General features: G+C 48.2%; 1 protein-coding gene and 1 long non-coding RNA gene across 2 annotated transcripts in view; one reads left to right on the top strand and one right to left on the bottom strand.

Moving 5' to 3' along the window:
- Nucleotides 1–13,432, bottom strand: part of EPHB1 (EPH receptor B1) — a 405,640-nt gene extending 392,208 nt beyond the window's left edge. Inside the window, exon 1 of the mRNA XM_077752332.1 lies at nt 13,378–13,432. Coding sequence (XP_077608458.1) covers nt 13,378–13,405 — 28 coding nt within the window. The 5' untranslated portion in view covers nt 13,406–13,432. The remainder of the gene's footprint in view (nt 1–13,377) is intronic.
- LOC144221809 (uncharacterized) lies at nt 1,552–5,345 on the top strand. Its single transcript, XR_013332184.1, has 2 exons — nt 1,552–1,950; nt 4,922–5,345. It is a non-coding gene; the product is annotated as an uncharacterized LOC144221809 (long non-coding RNA).
- Nucleotides 13,433–22,557: the final 9,125 nt, after the last annotated feature.

Genomic DNA, 22,557 nt, shown 5'->3' with positions numbered 1-22,557 from the left:
CATCAGAGATAGAATAGACCTGGCTTGACTGGCACTGACGTTGCCAAACTGCAGACCAATCGCCAAGCTTGTGGAGTTGATTGACAGTGTGCCTTCCTTGCAGCAGGATTCACCAACAGGCAGGCCACTGATCATTTCCTTTGGTTTTGAAGGTATAACACCTTGAACCCTTAGGCCCATCTAGAGGAACAGTCACATGCCACTGTGGTCACTGACCTAGCACCTGCCTGGGCTTTGTTTCACAGGACAACTTCAAGTGATAGCTTGTGCTCCTATTATCTACTGTAACAAATCACCCTGAAAATTCAGTGGCTTGGGACAATAATGTTTTATCATGCCTCATAGTTCTGCAGGCTGATTGAGCTCCACTGGGTAGTTCTCACCTGGTCTTGCTCAGAACGTTAGAGTCAATGTTGGTAGAAGGTACCGTCATGAAAGTTCTTCCCAGTTTGATACTCAAATGACCCACTCACATGGCCAGCAGTTGGTGCTGGCTGGCATTTGGGAGCTCACCTGGGGCTGTCAACCCTCCATGTGGCTTGGGCAGATTACAACATAGCAACTGGGTTCCCAGAGTGAGTATTCTAAGAGCAAGTTCCCAGAGATCCAGGTGGGAGCTGTGAAGCTGCACGTGACCTAGCTTCAGAAGTCCCAGAGCATCACTTGTGCCATATTTTATTGTTTGAGTGAGTCACCAAGGCCAGGCCAGATTCAAGGGGAGGGTCATAAGCCTCTACACTAGAACAGTTCCATTGCTGAAGCGCACGTGAGACAGAAGATCCTGCTGTTACCATCTTCCAACAACATAAGGGGCCACAGGTTGAAAACATGAAGCACCACAATGAAAAGGATTGCAGCTGGCAAAGGTACACAGTGCTGCTGCGTGTCGGACCCTGCAAACCCCAGACCTAGATCCCTTAAGTCCAATGTGCACCAACTGGCACTCTGCCCTAGCATGTTCGCCATCTGGTCTCCACCTTCCAGTCTCCTTCCAGAAATCCACTTGCCTCCCGGCACTTGACCCCCAACTGGTCCTGTCTCATTGCCATCTCCACCCTGACATGCCATGTCAACAGGAATTAACAGCTTCACCATGCCGGACACAAAAAGAACCAACCACCAGTTAGTCAATTGCAAGAGCCCAGTATTACAAAACAAGAACAACAACAAAAAGTATGGTTCTTTTTGCAAATATTCAAAGAAAACACTCAGGGAAATCCTATTTGCTTTGGATTACTGTGTGAGTTTGCAAGCTGAAACATTCAATGGTTCATAAAGCTCATGTATTTGTTCCAAGTGTCAGTGTGTCTTCCTTTTAAAAAGCAGCAGCAGATTCCAGGGGAAGGGTGGACGGAAGGCTTTCAGCATCTGTACTAATAGATCATGTCTTACATCCTCTGCACCGTGGCTCCCACTCCCCTGCCTGTTGTCTCTCTGCTACTGCAGGCATCTGTCTGTGACATCATAGCCCGTTGCCATGGAAACTGATGCTATCACCAACTTCTAACTTCAGGCAATAAAATGTCTTTGTATTTACAATTTCCCGAGAGGACAGCAGTGCGGATCTTCACATGTATGATGCTCAGTGGGACACCTGGCAGTTTCCTGAGTATTCGCTAGGTTCTATGTCACTGATTACCTCATGGAAATAGTAGAAAGAACCTGCCTTGGTTTTGGCCAAGCGGGGTCTTAGTTTCCTTGTCTGTGAAGTGGAAATAAGAATGCTTAGCCTTCTGGGTTACTGCAAGGTGTCCATCAAGAGCTAGGTGTTGCAGAGTCTGAGGCAAGGCAGGTGCCCAGCAGGCAAGCCTTCTCTTCTCCCAGTCTGCCAGAGCTGACTTAGTGTATGTGGCCCGTTTCAGCAAGAGCCCTGGCAGGTGCTGGGGGCCTGCAATAACAGCTAAAAATCCCCTCCAGAGAGAGCCATGATGATATCAATTCTGCTGCCAGGTGAGTCATCTACACCAGTTCACACCTTCTCCTGAGAGATGTAATGGCTTTTAGGCAAAAGCAATGACCTGAAAGGCCACAGGCCCAGCGGCAAGTCTTTCAACCCAGGGCCATAGCCTTTCAACCCAGTGTCTGGAAGCCTGGAGTGTGAAAGGAAGCAGGAAACCACGTGGTCCCAGTGGTGTGAGAGGTAGACCTGTCCACTCACTGAGGGCACTTCTGTTTCCCTCTTGACCGGATCTGAGGCAAGGGTGCAAGTCCTGCCGAGAAATCAGCCCAAGATGATCATTGAGTGGATCATCTGGGCTCTTTTATGCCAAGTCAAAGCTACAATCTGCTACTCCAATTCCCATGAACCATCCCAGCACTTCTGAGAAGGACACAAATCTGTTCCAAGGTGACTGAAGAAAAAAAAATTTTTAACAGCAAAAAAGTATGCTATTTAAAAACAGAAGGGTCCCTGATGTAATTTAGATCTGTCATCTTGGCAAAATGAGGCAAAATAAAAAAGGAATGTGCTTTGGTGCTGGATGGCTCATCAGAATCAGGCAGGGAGAGGCTGAAGCGGTCCTGCTCACAAATGCTATGGAAAAGTATCCTACAACTTTAAATAAGAATCATGGGCATTCCTAAAGGGTCAGGGCAAGGTCCGGATTTTAGGGAGTAAATCCTTTCACAATGGAAATGAGAAAGAAATAATACACGTTGGTTAGTGCCCCTTCCATCCTGCACACACCATCAGCCTATAACAGCTCAGCTCACCTGGAGCCGAGGTCTGAGTGAAAGGTGGCCAATGTCAGAGCTGAGAGGTGCCAAGGGCTCAGGAGTCTAGGCTACAGGGTGTCTGTGGAGCATGCCCCTGCCTGGGGGACAGCCCTGGAACCTCCAGTGCGGTGACATGGGGACCAGGATACCAGGTTCCAGGCAAGAGGCCAGTCAGAGGGAAAGGGGATGTCTCTGGTAGCTGACGCACCCCTTTACACCCAAGATACAGTCCCCAATTCCAGAGGTGGGGCAGGGAGACCTCCCAGCTCCTACACTAGTTCCCAGACGGCACAAGGCCTTTAGTGACACCTCTTTCTCTCCTGCCCCATTTTAACACCATCTTACTTTCCATGTAACCGATGTTCTGGATACACTGTCTGGGAGGGGCCCCTCTGCTCTTAGGGGGACCCCAATTCTGACCTGCCCCCCAACCTCTGTGCCCTACACAACTGCCCCAAACACAGGGAGAACGGGGAGACCCAGAAGGCTTGGACCTCAGGGGCACGACAAAGAGCACAAGCTGCCCAGTCTCCCAGCTTCACGGTCTCCACCTGGAGCCTCTTCCTGCTCAGAGAAACCTGTTTGTGTTTGCGCTGGAACTTTTCACAGCAGAGCCCTCAGAGCAAGAGACACAGGCTCCCTCCAGAACGATCACAGAGCCAGGCTGTTCCGCCTCTTCACCTATGGTTTGGGAACAGCTGTTTTCTTCTGAATTTTTTCTTCTTGCATTATTACAATCTAGCCTAAGAGTATTCTAGTTTTCTGGATTTCACTTTTTTTTTTCTTGTCCATCTGGGATTACACTTTTATTCACATCATGATTTTTATCCCTATCTTTTAACTTTACTTGAGCCATTTTCATGTTTCACAAATCCTTTTAAGTACATTCCCTGGGGTTTTTTTACCGCTTTATTACCATTTTTTTAAATTTCTCTAGATTCTTAATTCTAACACTTTTTTTCTTAATTTTTAAACTCCATTCTCCTTTTCAAAGCATGTCAAATGTCTGTTCCCTTTACCCAGCAGTGGAACAGCAGGTGCAAATGTTGGGAGGCAGGAGGAAGCTCACGGGGAGTGCTAGGAAGAGAGGAGGCAGCCAGCATAGGGAGTGTACTGCAGGCAGCCCAGGCAAACAGAAGTAAATAAAAAACAACATCAAGAACTTGCTGTTGAAGAAGGGCTTCAGCCCTAATTATTCTAGTCACTTGTCTCTATGTGGAACAACATGGATGATTTTTTGCCTGTGGTCAGAGAGCCCACCCTCCAAGATCCAAAAATTTACTCTCCAGTATCTTTTCCACCACTTGGTAAAGGCAGGACCAGTGTGGTCCAAGAACACAGGAATGTAGGGAGAGAAGAAGGGAGGGATTTTCTGAGCCCTTCTGGTGGACACCCCCTCCCCCGGGGTGGGGGACAGGGAGGCACTTGCCCCTGTCCCTGGCCTGCAGAGAGGCTGTGGTGGTGCTGCAGGGACTATGCCAACTGCTCTCTAAACAAGCACTTTCTTCCCAGATGGACGTTCACCCCATCTCTCAGCTGGTGTACGGGTGGAGCCACTGGAGAGGGGAAGGGATGCATCACCTCCAGGCTGAGGGAGGGAAGAGCGGGTGTGCCTTCTCCTTCATCAGCGCGGGTCCCTGAATGGTGGGACGAGAAAGAGCTCCCGCTGGGCCCCTGGGCCTATGACACAAGAAAGAAAGAAACTTTATCTTGTTGGATAACAGATTCAGAGTCAGTTGTTCTAGCAACTAGCTGACACCGGCCATATTAGAAACTGGCCCCATGGATGTCCACCTGTCCTCTGAGTGGGGCCCATCCCAGCAAGGCACAGAGCAGGAGGCAGGAGTGGCAAGACCAGGGTAGGGAAGAGGGCAACAGCACTCCCGGCTGCCTGTCACAGGCAAGCACCCCAGGAGGGCAGAGGTGAGGGAGGCAGGGCTGCAGGAAGATGAGTTACAAGCCAGTCACCTTGCCCAAAGGAGAAGCTGTAAGGGTAGTGTCTATGCAGCCTGCAGGAGGCAGGGTATGGGTGCAAGGTAGAGATGCAGCTTCTCCAAGCAGAAGTTTCTATGTCTCCAATGGAAAGAAGAGACACAGGGAAGAAAGCATTTATTGAGTGCCTGCTGCACACCCAGCACTGCACTGGGCACTTCTCTCACTTACACTGAGACCCCTATAAGGACGTATTACTCATTGCATTTTGCAGAGGCCAAGATGACTGCTCAAGGCCCGTACCTCAAGAACGACCAAGTGAAGATGGGCACCTGGTCTCTAAGACACCCCCCCCCGCCAAGGAGCACCATTCTACATCCATCATGGTGTTGGAGGAGGTCACTGAGAGGACATGACCACTGGCTAACCCACGAGTTAGACTAGGCGATGGAAGGTCCTAGTCCCTCCTCCCCTGTCCTTGAAATGTACACTCTGCCCATGTCCCCACAGTGGGAGCCACTTTCAAGGACACAGTCTTGAGAGAGCAATGTGTTGTTGAGACTATCTGGATGGTAGACAACAACGAAACCCTGTCAAGGACACTACATAAACTTGTAAGAGTCTCGTAGAGATCTATGTATCTACAGTACCCAAGACAAGCCTCATACATAGGTTCCCTTATTAAACCTACCACCTAACCTGCCTGGAGTGATCTGTCTCTTTCTTGGGTCTCTCCTTGCCCTCCAAATGGGGCCATTTGTGAACCATCACTTGGGTAATGGGGAGTCACCAGTGGGGCACACATCCTACCTACCCCTGTCCACCTGTGCAAGGCAGAAATGCACAAACAGGAGGCTCCCAGCCTTCGGGCACAGAGAGAACAGACACACGCCAAATGGAAAACCCCAATCTATAATGGAAATGTAAGACAGACATGTGACATGTATATTAATGCCTACTCCACTCCCATTTCTCTGTATTCAGTGAGGAATTCACCTCTGCATACAGCAAAACACCCACCTGGCAAAGCATTCTCCTGTCTGGTACTCCATGGATAGATCATCTCTACCCTGCTCAGAGGGCCACTTCTACTCAGAAGCTGACCATTAGGCATCTCACAGTAATCTGAAGATTGCATCTTCCCCCACTTCCCACCTCCACCCCATCTGCAGCCAGGATGACTGTTTTCCTTCTGCCCCTCAGCCTCCAATCAGTTCCCTGCTCACCCTAAAACATATTCCTGCAGAAGGGCTGTCCTGAGATCATCTTGGGAGGAAGCTGGTCTAGCTATGGATGAGGAGAAGCCTTCTGGAAAAGATCCAGGCATCCCAGCTAACAGCACCAACTCCAGACTTAATGAGGAACTTTATCGCCTGTACCACCGGCGGACTGCTTATAGACATTTCAGTTCTCATCTGACTATGGCCTCATGAATGATCCAGGTCTCTTCATCGGAAGGACTCCATCTGAGGAGCCTCATCCGCTCCTGAACAGAGACCGTATTTCGATGAAAATATCCTATATTAAAAACCTGAGTTTGATGCCAGAGTGGAATGAAATGTTGGGGTCCTGGGTGAGGATGTGCACACTTAGCATGTGGAAGTGATATGAATTGTGGGCCCAAACCCCCATTAGTTCCTTCTTCCTCCTATGTACATACCACTCCTCATATCAAGAAGAGGAGTGTAATTCTCTTTTCCTTGGGGGGAAAAAGGTGACTATAGCACTGTCCCCAGCAGCCTCTCCACATAGCTCTCAGAAGAGTCAGGGGAGTCGGCAGCCCCTCAATTCTTAGGCGAGCCAAGAATGGGGCAGGAGGGGGCACTGGGGGGCCACCTGTTTGAGAAGTGGGTGGGTGGGGAGCACAGGCATGAGAACTTGAGAGCTGTCAGCCCCTCCACCTGTCACTGAACCTTCCTGCTCCAGGCTGGGTGGAGTGCTGGACTTGATCCCCCTCCCTAGGGATAGTCACTCAGCCAGCTTTGAGCCAAGGAACTGACACTATCCACCAGAATCATATCCACTATTACTCTAGGGGACAGCTTGTATTTCCAGAACATGTCCCAGTTCTAGAATAAAGCATTTCATACCCACTGGCTCCAGGTTCTACTCCACAACCTCTTACTGAAGTGCCCAGAAGGGAGGAGGCTGGACCCTGTCACCAGCACTGGACTGGGGTTGAAGACAAGCCTCAGAGATATGAGGTGGCTTTCTAAACTCACCAGCCACTTCTCTGGCCCCCAGCACCGCATCTCTTCCACGGAGGTATACTTTCAGTTTTAAGGCCAAAGAGGGGCTCTGTGTACCCCCTCCACTATGACAGAGAAACAAATGCCACCCAGCACCAACAGAAGCCACCACATACACATGCCTCCTTCAGAGCCACTCTGGCCACAGGCCTGGGGAGCCAGGTGCTAAGAGCATCAGGGTGTCTGGCTCTTTAAGGGATGAAAGAGCCACACTAAATCTAGAATTGCAGCCTTGTAGATAGTACTGTACCGAGGACCGCAAGTGCCACAGGTGTGCTCTACAGTCACCCCCAATTTCTAGGGCCACAAAGAGGACGTGTGGGTAGAATGAGACTTTTAAACTTTAGTTTTAAACTTTATTTTTTACTTACAAAAACAGGCAGTCAGCCACAGGCCAGAGTTTAAAAGATTTCATTTTATTTTTTAGTATTCGGCCTGGTGACTGAGGTTTTTGGTACCCCTCCCTAAATTGTGCACCCAAAGTGAGTGCCTCACTGTCCCCACCCTAATCGTAACCCTGTGTCTCTCCCTCCTTACGACCTTGAACTCTGATCTAATGAGAAGCCCTGGGGACAGGGTGGGAAGGAAACAATGGGCCACATGCCCTTTTCCTTGCTAGTGTTGTCCCCACCTGCTCACCTAGGGGTTAGTGACCTCGGAGGCCCAGCTGCCCAGGCCTGGGATTCTGGGTGAATGACGTGTGACGGCAGGCCACTGAACATCACCTAACAGCCGTGCCCAGTACAACTTTTCAGACTCTCGGAGCACTGACCCGCCACATCTATTGGAATAGACAAGACAGAGCCACACACCAGGAATACCTGGGCCAGACAAGGTAGTGACAGGCCGGGTAAAAAGAAGGGTACAGGAGAAACGACAATAATAATGGCTACTACGTGCTTTCAGCAGATCGTCTCATTCATCTTTCTCATCCATCCTAACAGGTAAGTGGTGCTATCCCCACTTATCAGATGAATAAACCATGACAAGGAGAGGTTGAGGAGTTTGCCCAGGGCCAGAATCAAATTCGGATCTCCCCAACACCGACGCTCTACCAATATATATCAGTTCTATCTGATCTAGAAACAATTCAGGAAAACCTGAGTGGCAGATGAAGAACCAGGTGAAGAAGATATGGTGTCTGGCTCCTTCACTTATCTGTGGCAAGTACTTAATTTTGCTGAGTCTCAATTCCCATCCTTCCCCCAAACTGTGTACTGATAAATAAATATGGTAAAACATTAACAACTATTGAATTGGGGTGTGGGCTATAGATGTTCACTGCACTATGACTTTTCTGTACTTTTAGAAATATTCATAATAAATTGGGGGCAAAAAACGAATGTCCTCAGGTCAAAACTGATATATGACCCCATCAGAAAAGTCCCTGGCATCAAAATAGCTGAATAAAAATAGCTACATCAAACAGCTGCACCACCCGTCTCACGGCATTGTGAGAATATAAATTGGTTCAGCCTTTTTGGAGGGTAACTTGCAACATCCATCAGACTTTTAAACAAGCCATATTTTTTTTAATTTTTTTAAATATCAATCACACAGGAAGGTTGCATGAGTGGAAGCCCCACAGATCTTTTACCCTGATTCACTAATTTTTAACATTTTGGCATATTCATTTTTTCATTCTCTCTTTCTACACATATTTGAAGCATAACAGGGGGTGCCTGGGTGTCTCAGTTGGTTAAGAGGCCAACTCTAGCTCAGGTCATGATCTCGCAGTTCGTGGGTTAGAGCCCCGCGTCGGGCTCTGTGCTGTCAGCTCGGAACCCGGAGCTGCTTCAGATTCTGTGTCTCCCTCGCTCTCTGCCCCTCTCCCACTCCTGCTCTGTCTGTCTCTCTCTCTCTCTCTCAAAATTAAATAAACATTAAAAAAAGTTTTTTAAAAGAAAAAAATAAAGTATAACAGAATATAACATATTTCATATACAGTACTGTGTTATATGTACCTTCATTATAGTATATACACACACATTGATTTACATTTGCTCATTTATTTCTCTCCATGAACCCTCTGAGAGTAAGGTGTATATATCAAAAGAGCAAGGACATTCCCTTATTTGCTCATAATACATTACCACCTTTAAAACATTTAATATTGTTCTAATACTTTCATTTAATGAGACCCTCTCCCTTAATGTCAACTGTCCCAATACAGTCCTTAGAGCATCGTTTTCTTCAGTGCAGGATCTAGTAAAGGGTCATGTGTTACAGTCACTTGTCATGTCTCCTTAGTTTTGTTTTGCTTTTTAATGCTCCAACAAAATGTTCCAAAAAAAGGTTTGTTAAATTGTTTAAAAAGGCTGCTTCCCTGACAGAAATTTAGAGCCTGGGACTCTTGATCAAGGTAGATCTGAATTTGGTCACTATGAGGTGGGGCCTGGAGATACAGCATTCCCCACGAGCTCTCAGGTGAAGCCCACAGACCATGGTTCACAGACCACACAGAGCATGAAACCAAAGGAAGCAACTAGTGGAAATCTGGTGCAGAGCATTGCAACGAGCATCTTGCTGTCCTCCAGGTGAACCATGTTGGCAATGTCAGCTGACCCTCGGGACTCAGTAGAAAACACTGATGCTGAGCCCTCCCTCACAGGAAAACCTCCCGGGCTTTCTGGAGCCAAGAGGTCCCACACAAAGGGGCATACACCACAGAAACAAACATCTCTGTCTATTCTCCACACCAGATGATTTCAGCTTTGGGCAGGGCAAGCCTGGAGAGAAGGCAGACTCATGCCCTGCCTCCTCTACCACTGTGAACACTTTTTCCTTTAAAAGTTACCCCTCCTTCAGGAAGCCACCCTGGTTACCCCAGCCTACTCCATCCTCTGACTTCCTACAACAGTGAGTGCCTGGCTGTACCACTGAGCACTCACCTGACTGTAACTGCTCTTCCAGGTACCTGCTTTTCCCTTGTAGGTACTTGCCTTTCCCCACCCATCACCAGGCCTCTGCTTCTGCTACTTCTCCCATGATATGCTCCCTATCACCCTCCAGCTCATATATTCGAGGCCCAGTTTACCGTTAAGCTTCCCCTAGAAACAGGCCTTTCAATGCCAGCTCCTCATCAGAACCGTCCTTGGGTCTCTCCACCCAGCACCAGGCGCACCAGTCTTGTCTCCACAACTAGATCCTCAGGGTCTCCTCTGCTGTCCTTGCTTTTGTTTGACATGAGACTCTGGCTTTATACTTGGGGATCACCAGCATCAGCCTCTCCCTGAGTGACCTATGCAGTGTAACAGAGACCCAGTTCATCCATTCATCCCTCCATTCCTCCACATTTACCAAGTGCCTACTCTGTGCCAGGCTGTGGGCTGGATTCTGGGGGACCCTCAGGCAGCCCGCGCTGCCCACAGCTGGAAGTGATGCAGTACTGATGGCGGCCTTCCTCATGAGCACGAGAGGTACTTGTGAGAAGTGACGTGGCACCCAGATGAGCATCCCAATCCCTGATGACAACACACCAGGCCTCTCCATTCTCATCATGTGTCACCTCCCCCATGATTACTGTGATCACTGATCATCACGCAAATAAAAGCAAGCGTGGCTGAAACATGTACATCATCTCCAGCGTTGAAAAGGTATAGAATCCTGAGTCTGTCATCTACAGTCCAGAAATGGGCCAAAGGCATCGTCCTCAGCTTGAATGCAGTGCAAACCAGAAGGGCTGGGAGACCCCTCAGGAGTCGCAACAGCAGGAGAAAGGTGATGGGCAGCCTGGGGCACCCAACCCTGAGAGTCCAGGCCGAGCCTGGGTGTACTTCCCTGTGTAGGGTCAGACCACCCTTCCTAGGGGAATCATGCCTTTCTTCATAAAAATAAAACCCCAAACCAAAAGAAACCTGTCACAGGAACACCCTGGGGAAGCAGAACCCTCGGGGATTTCTACCTGATTTCTGCTGCCACCATGGCAAAACTGGGCAGGGGTAGGGGTGGTACAGGTCCTTCCTTCATACCCAGAAGCATGGTGGAGATGAGGTTAGAATGTGGGAAATACACACTGGGAACACAATCCCTGATCACCTGAACTACGGTTTCCCACTGAGGCTCACACAGTCCCATAGCGACAGCCAAATTTCCAAGGTGTCAGCCCCTGTCTGGGGATGTACCTCATCCCTGATAAGTAACACCTATCCTTGTAGAGAAGATCATGGTCCATCCCTACCCCCACTCCAAGCATGAGACCAAGCAGGCAGCAACCCATGGTCTTCTCAGCACCACACAGCAACCCAACAGTCAGGTGGAAGTGGGGGGTGAGGGGGAGGGCCATTCCTCTGTTACCTCTGAAAAACCATCCAAGTTGAAAATGGACCCAGAACAGACAACCTAGCAGCAAAAATGGACAAAATATCTAAATATCCATTTCATCAAAGAATACATATGAATGGCAAAGAGGCGCATTAAGAGCACATCATTAGTGATTAGAGAAATGTACCTGGAAACCATAATGAGATGCCATTATATACCCACCAGAATGGTTAAAACTTAAAAGACTGACAATATCAGCTGTCAGTGGATGTGGAGCAACTGGGACTCCCATGCATTTCTGGTAGGAATGCAAGGTGGTATAGCCACTCTGGAAAACAAATTGGCCATCTCATCAAGTAAAACTTACACTTACCATATTATCCAGCAGTTCCACTCCTAGGCACATACCCAAGAGAAATGCAACCCCATTCTTAGTTTTGTGTCTACAAGAACACATGTACTCACAGTAGCTTTATTCATAAAAGCCCCAAACTAGAAACTAGAAAAAACGTCCATCAACTATTGAATGGATAAACCAACCGTGATTTATCTATGCGATGGGATAGTACTCAGCAATAAAAAGGAACAAACAATACACTCAACAACATGGAGAAATCTCAAATGCATTATGTTAAATGAAAGAAGTCAAACATATGCTACAATTCCATTTATGTGAACTTCTAGAAAAGGCAAAACTAAAGAGCCAGAAATCAGCTCAGTCGATGACAGCGGAAAGAGAATAACAGAGAAGGGACAAGAAGGTAACGAAAATGTTCCATATTGTGCTTGCGCAATGGCTAACAAGCACATTCATTTGTCAAGTCTTAAAGGATTCTAGTTAAAATTGTGAATTTTATAGTATGTAAGTTATACCTCAAGAAATTTTATTTCTTTTTTTAATGTATTTTATTATCAAGTTAGCTATACAGTGTGCTCCTGGCTTCAGGAGTAGATTCCTGTCAGTCACGCTTACCTAAACCCCCAGTGCTCATCCCAACAAATGCCCTCCTCAATGCCCATCACCCATTTACCGCTCTCCTCTCCCACCCCCCTTCAACCCTCAGTTTGTTCTCTGTATAAATTTAAGAGTCTGTTAAAAGGCGCCTGGGTGGCTCAGTCAGTTGGGCATCCGACTTCAGCTCAGGTCATGATATCACAGTTTGTGGGTTCAAGCACCAAGTCGGGTTCTGTGCTGACAGCTACCTCAGAGCCTGGGACCTGTCTTCAGATTCTGTGTCTCCCTCTCTCTGACTCTCCCCTGCTCATGCTGTCTCTATCTCTCTCTCGAAAAAATAAATAAATGAAACAGTAAAAAAGTTTTTAAACAAAGAGTCTGTTATGGTTTGCCTCCCTCTCTATTTGAAACTATTTCCCTCCTTCCCTTCCCCCATGGTCTTCTATTAAGTTTTTCAAATTCCAAAAATGTATTTATTTTAAAAAATGGACCAGAGGGGGACTAAGGAGAGCTCTTGTTGTGATGAGCACTGGGTGTTGTATGTAAGTACTGAATCAATATTGTACACCTAAAACTAAAATTATACTGTATGGTAACTAACTGAATATAAATTTTAAAAATTTTTGATTAAAATTAACACTAAAAAATGGACCCAGAAAGTCTCAAACTATTTTCAAAACTGGTGTACTCAGGGCTGATGTCCAGAAAGTAGAGGCTGGCAAAGCCATGCTTGTTAAAATACTGAAATACTTCCATACCTACCAGTTACCCTTGTGCCCCAGGACCCAACTACTAAAGGTTAATAGCAGCCAGCAGGGGACCTCCTGGATCAGCCAAGAGGAACATTCTTCCCCACAGGTCAGTGCCACCCTGGGCAAAACAGGTGGTGCGAAGCAGCACTAGAACTCAGCTAAGGGCTAGCTACTTTGCTGTCAGGCTTACTTCGTTTTGGTTATGTATTCTGAACAGGGGCGAAAACTGATTCTTGGGAGACACAGGGGAACAAAAGCACTTAGATATTACAATGGTTTGTGGTCCTTCAAAAGGCCCTAGGAGATAAACACACATACAGTATATCTGTGGTATTAACATTTCACAGGGTATGGCGTGCTTATGAAGAAAAAGTCTTTAAAGACTCCTTAGAGAAGCAAGGATGAGAGTAAGGATGAGCAACACTGGTGTAGATGCAGCTCTCCGCGCGAGAGAGTGACGCCAGAAGGCAGCACCTGGGCCCCGTGTGGAATTCCCACCTGCAAAGCTTACCGTTGCGGTGGGCCCTGGTCATCAGCATAGTTAGGTGGCATACTTTGCTGGGAGGGTGTGCAGGAGGGACTGGCCACAGGGGCTCCTGTGATCCTTCTCTTCAGGGGAAAGCCAGTCACCCATTGTGCTATGAAAGCCCTGAAGCCAGCTCAACTCAGCAAACTCTCCCCAGGACTCCCAGAGCCAGCGGCCCGCTAAGCACAGGCCATCAAGACAGCTGCAGCCAAGACTCCACCACTGAGGTCTACAGGGACACGAGCAGAAATCCAAGCACCTCCACCCCTTTCCTCCGTGACGCCTTAGCTTTCTGGAGCCCACGATGGCAGAACTGCACGCAGCACATTCATGGTTTTCTGCTGTGTTCGATAATAAAGACAACTTCCAGATGAGAAGAAAATAAGCACTGGAACTGAGTCCCTTGCTTTTGTCAAGCCCAGCCGAGCCAGAGCCTCCTCGGGAATGGCTTGCTTTGTACGCTTATACATTATGACAATACTGTAATTGTTCTTTCAGTCTCTTCCCGATATTTAATAACAACGTGAAGTGGGAGTCACAAAGGTCAGCCCTACCGTACAATGAGCTCTGTTCTCATTGTCCTTTTCTGAATAGTGCCTTCCATTTGCCAGGCTGTTCCATGCCAGTGAGCCCTGGTGGTGGATGCCTGGTGCTGTTACAGAAACAGCACCACCTCCTCGGGGAGGGGGAATACTCTCATTTGCTAAATGGTCCAGTGCCACTGTCTGTCTATATCATCTGCATAAATACACACACAGACACACGCAGAGAGACACACACTCTGGGGTCTCCCGCACCCCGCCCAAGCTGCCCTCAGCTACAAGCCCAAGAACAGAAAGAATATCAACTGCCAGGACTAGAGGAATTAGGGGATATACACACACACTTGGCCTATTCGTGTGGGTGATAACTCTCTACTTAGGTGAGAAGTGAAATTTGCTAGGACTGCAGATGAAGAGAGTCACATATCTATGAAGAAACAAAAACTTTCTTTAAATTTATTCTGAAAGCTCACAATAGATAGCAAATGGGAATCTCTCTTTGCAGCATGTTGGCAGTGAGTGGACCAGGAAGCAGAGGCACCCTGAGCTCTCATCTGGCCCCTGTGCCTTCCAGGTGCCTGCCCCTCCTTGGGATGGTCATTTCACTTCCCTGAGCCTCAGCTGCCAGATCTGTAAAATGGACCTATTTCACAGCCTGTCAGAAGAAAGGACTCTCCTCCAATATGGAGATCTGGGATTCTCTCTCTGAAGACATGTTATCAGAGGATGCTTTTCAGGAGCTAAGAGGTTATTGGGGGCATTTCAATGCAAGGGTCGCTTGGAAGTCTGCATGCTCAGATAAGGTAAGGAGGCATTGCATTGTAATTCAGAACCCGTGTGATGTTGTGAGTAAACCTGTGTAGGACTTGGTTTGGTAACTCAGGCACAGTCAAAGAGGGCAATGTAGCCCTGGCAGCCTGTGTCAGAGAGCAGCTTTGTACCTAATCCTGAGGGTATGATAGTTGCTAAGGAACCATTGAGATGCAAATGAATTGGCAAATACTTAGCAGCAAGATATCAGAAAAGGGTGGGGAGGGGACGCTTTGAACAAGTTAGTCAGGTGAGTGAAAGGAAAATTACTTTCTTCTGATTGGAAAAAGAAAACCATGGGTTTTCATGCTGAGCAGCAGCATTGTGCTACTGTGTAAAAAAAAAAAATTTTTTTAACTGTTCTTTTTCTGCTTGGCTGGGAGTAAAGGAAAGTTGGGAGCCAAGAGCAGGGAACTTGGAAGGGCAAAGGGAGTCCTCCTCTGATGTATTCTAAGCAGATTCCTCAAGAGAGGAAGAGGTATCTGAAGTACGAAGGAAGGCGGCTGCAAAGACTCTGAAGCCCTACCATCTTTATACAAGTCTTAAAGTCTTGACAAACATACACAGAAAACCATGGATAAATATTGTATTGATGCAAAACAGAAATTCCAACTAAGACTAAGCCATGATTGATAAGATAATGCTAAGAAATGAAAGGAACTGAGCCATCTCATTGTTCCCATCAGTTCGAATTTCTTTCATTCTTGCTCTCCACTGGGTATCCAATTTACATGCAACCATTAGGTGAAGATGTTCTGATAGCTGTGTCACAACCAGGACAGCTACAGTAAAAGGTATGCCCCCTCACGCACTCTGTTTCCATCTTGCCCCAAATAGGAGCCCTCCTCCTTCAGAGTCTGGTTGAGATACCCTTGTCTTAAAATCACTTTGCCTCTAGCCAAACACTCCTGCTGTCTGCCTGGCCATTACTTTGAGTCTGATCACGATGCTTAGGAAGACAGGGAACATCCTCACAAAAGAAGCTGTTTGCCCAGCCAAATCCAGCTTTTCCCTTCCTGGGTTTTTACTTCTCTCCATCACTTTCAGTTCCCACAGCTTTTCCCATATTCTCCCACCAGGACTATCACTGACATAAACCCTCTATCTGCCCCTCCCCCACCTGCACTCTGAGTCCTTCTCTTTACTGCACACCCTAGCTCTCCATTATGTTCCACGAATCAGTTATGCAGGAAAGTTGAATGAGTGTGGTATACTGTCCAGCACCCACTCCTGCGTCTGATTATGGCACCCTGACTTTTTGTGGTGGCCCAGACTTCATTACAGGCCAAGCACCTCGGGTGGGTCTGGGCTAACCCTCTCCCCCCAGCTCCAGAGATGGATAGCTGTGTGCCCCCAGGCTGGCCAGTGAGTGCATTCCACCATCCCTGTGACAGCCTGATTCACAAGAGAGGCTTAGGACCCAAGGAAGGCCAGCTACTGGAAGTGAGCCATTATCTTCCGGCTGAAGTTTCGAGAGGATGTGAGGTTGAGCTGCCAGTGGCCACATGAACATTGCAAGAAAGCCTGTCTGAGTATGGAGTCAACATAAATGATTCTGTTCACTGTCCCTTCAGATCCATTCTCCACTTTTCTTTGCCTTCTTCCGAGCCTCAGAAGACTGACCTTTCTGAACCAGGTGTCCATACCACCCTACCTTCTTATTGAGTTCATCAATGGGAGATGCTGGCCGGAAGAGAAAAAGTAGAGGTGAAGAAGTTCAGAAAATACACTGCCCCATCTCTGCCCTATTAGCTCCGTTCCTCTATGCCGACAGCCCTGGTCAGGGGGCTCTCTCCCATGCTATAGTCCTTTCCAGATCCTCAACCATCAGTCCCTTCCCTTGCCCCACTGGCTATAGGGAATCATGGCTTCCCACTGTGGCCAGCCCCCTGGCTGCATCTCCAATCTTAGTTATTCCCCCTTTTTTTTAACTTTTAATGTTTATTTATTTATTTCTGAAAGAGAGAGGGAGGGAGAGAGGGAGAGAGGAAGAGAGACAGTGTGAGGAGGGGAGGGTCAGAAAGAGAGGGAGACACAAAATCCAAAGCAGGCTCCAGACTCTGAGCTAGCTATTAGCACAGAACCCAACGCAGGGCTTGAACCCACAAACCATGAGATCATGACCTGAGCGGAAGTCAGACGCTTAACCAACTGAGGCACCCAGGTGCCCCCATCCTTAGTTATTCCTTTAACCCTATTTGTAACTCTGTCAGGAGTCTCTTCACTAAATTCTCCTCAAATAACCCTTTGAGAGTGCAGTCTGTTTCCTGTCAGGACCCTTGCTGACACAAACACAGAGCTAAGGTATGAGAAAAAGGAGACTGAGTCTGAGACAACCCTAGTGTCCCTAGGTAAAATCACAACCTAAGTCCCAAACTGTCCACTAATACAAGTGCCAGTAGTTACCCCTACCCTTTGCTTTCCTCCAGCTTGAACTGAACATGTGTCTCTACAACCAGAGATCTGGCTAATAAAACAGGCAAAGCTCTCAATGGAGAGCTCTAGATGTCCACCTTCATGAAACAGAGAGTAAGAATAACTACCAGTCTTGGTTTCTCATTCCTACCCTCTCCTACCTCTACCTGACAAATTTCTACCCTACCTCTAAGGAGCTTCACCCTGTGTAACTATATTGTCTCTCTCTCTTACACACACGCGTGCACGTGCCCATGCACGTACACACACATTCCTTCCTCAAATGCTTCCCACTAGAAATACGACCCTCTCATTTGGTTTCTCCTAGCAGCTGATGTGTAACTGTTATACAGCATCTATCAGACTCCATCATACGTCCTGTTACAGTCTGTAGTCTGCATGGCTCTGTCTCCCCCACCAGTCTGTTAATAGGTGGCTTCTTGAAGGAAAGGCTACGTCTTCTTTACCTTCATGTTTTCAGTTTCAAGTGTGATGTTGCCCACGCAAGTGCTCAATAAATGTGTTCTGCATGAGTATTCATGAAACTCGTGGCTCCTAAGCAAAGCTGTCAGTTTGGTCTCTTTGCTCCCACTCCCCATTTCCCTCTTGTAGCATCTGGACTCTGAGGTCTGGACGTGGCTTGGCCCTCACCTAGATATCCTGGGATGGGCTGTATCACCCCCAATGGAAGCATACTCCATCTTGGTTCCACTTGGTTGGAAAGAACTTCATAATCAAGCCAAAATCTATCATCCATGCAAAGTAAAGCTAAGCCTGGTTGGCAAGACCGGCCTTTATGTACTCACAGAGAGAGGCCTTCCCTTCCCCTGCCTCCCCTAGTTTCAAGGCGTTCAAGCCTGCACCCATCACTTTCAATCACATTGCCCTGTTTATCCTTTTATGGCACTTTCCTAAAATTAGATTCTATATTATTTGTCATCTTAATGACTATCTGTCCCCCCACCAGGATGCTCCCAAGAGCTGGAACATTTCCTCTTTTGTGCATATTGCCTAGCACATAGTAGGAGGCTAACAAATATGTGTCAGATGCTGAATGAATGAGGTATCGTATCTCTTCCCCCTCCCCAGTTTCCCTGTAAATCCTCTCTGATCTTCTCTAAACAATTTTTCTTATACTACTTCTCCTACAATATTTTGGTCATCAATTGCTACATACCAGACCAACCGAAAATTTGATAGTTTTCAATGGTGACAGTATCTATTTTGTTCACAAATACATGATTTGGACAGGACTCAGTGAGGAAAACCTGTCTGCTCCCACTAGGAGCCGGCAGGAATAGCTGGACTGAAGGGAGCTACAGCCACCCAAAACCGCCTCACTTCAATGTCTGATATTGACGCCGGCAGTGAGCTGGGATTTGAGCTGGGGCTAGAACACCGACATGTGGCCTCTCCACGTGGCTTGGGCATCCTCACAATATGGGGGCTGGGTCAAAAAGGCAAGCAAGCCAGGAGAGAGAGAGCCAGGCAGAGGCTGGAATCCTCCATGGTCTCACCTCCAACATTATGCAGGATCACTTCTGCCATGTTCTATTCATTAGATTGAGTAAGCGGGCCAACCCATATTTAAGGGGAGAGGAACCAGGCTTCCTATTTTGACAAGCAGCACATCCAAACATTTGCAGAGATGTTTTAAACTACCATATAGGACATGATTTCAGGTTTTTACACAACACACATTTGATTCTACCTACCTGTGCACCCCATGCTGGGGATATCATGACAATTAAGATAGAGCCCTACCCTTCGGAGGCTCACAGCCCTATGGGGTACCCAGCAAAAGCAACATACAAGTACAGACCAGTGGAGAAAGTGCTCCCATAAAGGGATGCAGAGGGAGCTGTGGTAGAGACCAGGAGGCCACTGAATCCAACCTGGGGCTGGAAGGAAGGCTTCCAAAAGAAGGTGACCACTTGTCATGTATTCTAAAGAATGTTAGGGTTAGCCAATTAAAGATCAGTGAGAAATATAACAAAGGCAGAGCAGGCAGGTGCAGACCCAGAGGCACACAGCAGCAGAAGGTTCAGTTTGGCCCCTGCACAGATGGGAAAAAAGAAATAGGGATGTTGCTCAGGGTGTGTGTACCTGTGGAGTGTGTGCGCATGCGTGCCCATGTGGAGCAGGGGAGAACGGAGCAGCAGGAGAGCAGAGGAGGAAAGGAGGACCTAGGCTGTGACGGGTCTTGCATTGGTCATGAAGATGCTAAAAGAGACTCACTTGTAGTAGCCAGGGTAAACTGAAATATCAATCTATGGTCTGATGCTCAAAGTATGGTCTGACCAGTGCCCAACACAGGCCCCTGGGCATCCACCAAAACTCAGTGGACTTTCTGATGATGTTGAGACCCTCTTCCTTGCCCCGAAAGTTACAGCCTGTGCTCTTCCACCCAGACCAATTTGGATGCCCTGCCAAAGGGGTTGAAAGCATCCCAAGATGGCTCCCTTTCCACCCTTCTCCAGTGAGGCTCCTCCTTTCTCCCTCTCCCCTCCTCCAAGCTCACCACCTAGTTGCAGCCTCAGCATCAATGAGAAAGCCAAGGGCAAAGGTCCTACCTTGATGTGCTGGAAAACAGCAAGAGGAAAACAACAGAATAATTAACTGCAGGGCCCAGCTGCCTCTCGCAGATAAGGCATATTCCACTGTCGATAGGGCTGCCTGCAATTATTTCTGGTCCTCCTCTCAGCCCTTTCCACAATCACAGACCCCAGGGGGACCACTGTCCAGTGAGACTAGGACACTGAGGTGCTCTCCTCCTGAACCTCCCACACGTCCTTCCATGCTCAAAGCTGATGCTAAATTCCAATGTCCTCCTCTGATGTTAGCTGTCCACCTCTGGACAGCTGGGTGGCAACAACCAGAACTCAAGAAGCAGCAGAGCCCCAGGCAGGACAGACCCACGGGACAGAACCTGGTGGGGAGAGGGGGGTGCTCCAAAGGTGAGCACCCACAGCCCTCCCTTCCCCCGGAAGGTGGGCCTGTGGAGGAAGCTCTAGGAGACCCACAGTCACCCCGCTCTCCACACTCCTCTCTAACTCCCACCACTAAGAGCCAGGCACAGATGCCAAACTGCAATCACCTAAGCAAAACCGCCATCAGAGACAACAGCCAGATGGACATCCAGCAGAAAGAAAACCAATAATGACCACGGCGGGGATCTAACTGCTGGGGAGCACACGGGAAATGCAAAACACAGGCAGGAAAATGCAAAAAAAGGTTTTCTTCCAGCTTGGGGCACAGGTGGGGCAGTTCCAGAGAGCAAAAGGAGAGCCTGGCCAAAGGGACCCCAATGTGGAGACCCGCAGCACTTTCTGGTACCTTTGACAGCACTTGGCATGACAGTGAGCAGCTGGTGCCTAATAGATGTGCCCTGATTCCATCCATGAACAAGCAACGTTAATGGAGAACGTGTTCAACTGGAGGCAGAGGCCTGGGGAGTTGTCCAACTTGTCAAAACTTCCGTTTGAATCTTAGTTCTTGAGTCAGTAACCAAACGTCTCAGAGCCTCAGTTTCCTCACCTATAAAATGGGAGAATGAGTGCCTCAATATCAAGATATACACTGGGTCCAGCATGTGGTAAATGCTGGATAGGCAAATGAGAGCTTAGTTCGGTCCTGGTTCGAGTGCCACCAGGCTATAGGATTTCTGGAAAGATTCTTCCCTTCGTGTCCCACTCCTTGTCTTGGCTCCCTGAGCTTATGCAGCCCCAAGAGACCTCAGAGAAAAATGTTAGGTGACAGCCTGGAGCCCCTGCTCCCCTCACTTGCCCCCTCCCCTCTTGGCCACCTGCCTCTGCCCATTTCTCTGCTCATTATCACCTCCACTGGGGGATGGAGAAGCAGCGCAAGGAGGTTAAATTCAAATCAGTCATTCTGTCACTTGCTGCCAGGAAGCGGGAGGGAAGAGAGGAGAGAGATTGGGGCCTCAGGTGCAATTTGCAGGCAGAAATGAGTCCCAGTAATTCCAAAGAAATTTCCTATATGTGTCCATATTGGCCCAGCGCTGCAACAGAGAACTCTAGGGGAACCTTCCATGAGGGGACAGTGCAGCCTCCTTAAGCAGCTGCTGATGGCAATGTCTGTGTTGCTAGGATTTCACCTGATCTGGACAAATACCACTACAGGTGACAGAGGGGGAAACATGGCCTTCTTATTCTCATCTTTTTCCTCTTTAGCAAATGGACTGGTCTAAAGCCCTAGTCGTCAGCAGGGTCCCATAGTATGGTGAAGGGCTCCCAGATCTTCAGCTGAGGAATGCTCCATGCTGGCTGGGGAGTGAGTGAGCAGATGAGCGAGATGCCTTTTCTAAGCTGTGGAAATGAAACCTTCTCATTCACTAAGTTAGAGACAAGCCTACAGCCAGTTGCACTGAGAGACACCGGGCAGATGATACCACATGGGGCCAGCAGGAACCATGGCTCCAGGGCCAGCTGTACCACCTACACAGGACTGGGCCTGCTGTCGGCCAGCGGGAGGTCCCTAGAGCAGGGACCTCAAGGGGGGCACTAGGCTAAGGCCCTTCTTGATGCGAGCCAAACTCACCCTCACTCATCTCTGTACCCAAAAACTGGGTCCTGAGCTGCCCCCGCAGAAACCCCACCAGCCTTTGAGAAGCCACACCCCACCCACAATTAGCCAGGGGGTCACCATGCCCCACCGTGCCCCAGACAACCCTATAATTGTCTACCCCCTATTTCTACACTGCTTCTACCCTGGGCTTTACCCCCACCCCAAACTCCACTACCCTTCTCCACCATAACAACCCCTCCTCTGGTCTGATTCAACAATGAGAAAACTGAGGCACAGGAGGGAGAGAGCTCACCGTGCACCTGATTGTTCCCTGTGTGTTAGGCCAGGTAGAAAGCAGTTTCCCATTAGAAAAGAACCAACCTCCCATCCTCCAGGCCTCCTGGAAAGTGTGTTCCCACTTCTCTAATCCTCGGAGGAGTGATCAACTAAAACCAGCAAGGCAGCTCAGACATCAGGTGTCAGGGGTCTTTGATGGAGCTGGTGGCCCTGACCTGGCCAGTCAATGCCCCCTCTCTAACCAAGCACAGTCAAACACACTCTGACCGAGAGCCCCAATTGTTGCTAAAATTGAAACGGAATCCACAGAAGGAGCAGAGGAATTTCTCATGTACTATTTTGCCTTTAAATATGAAATCTCTCCCAGGGCGTTACTTTATTACTATAGTAATTTCCTCAGAAGGGCAGGCATCCAATGCTCTGTTTCTCCACCACCTTTGGAGACATGGAAATATGATAGAAATATTCAGGTTGCTTAAGTGGCTAGTACAGAAGAGGGAGACATAAAGGGAGCTCTTCCAAGGAATGCAGCCTCCTAAAATCCAGGTGGACGGATGTGCTCTAGGCTATCAGG

The sequence above is a fragment of the Crocuta crocuta genome, unplaced genomic scaffold, assembly GCF_008692635.1.
Source record: "Crocuta crocuta isolate KB4526 unplaced genomic scaffold, BGI_CrCroc_1.0 scaffold580, whole genome shotgun sequence".
Classification (NCBI taxonomy): domain Eukaryota; kingdom Metazoa; phylum Chordata; class Mammalia; order Carnivora; family Hyaenidae; genus Crocuta; species Crocuta crocuta.
The sequence above is the reverse complement of the archived record's forward strand: the minus strand, read 5'-3'. Positions and strand labels throughout refer to the sequence as shown.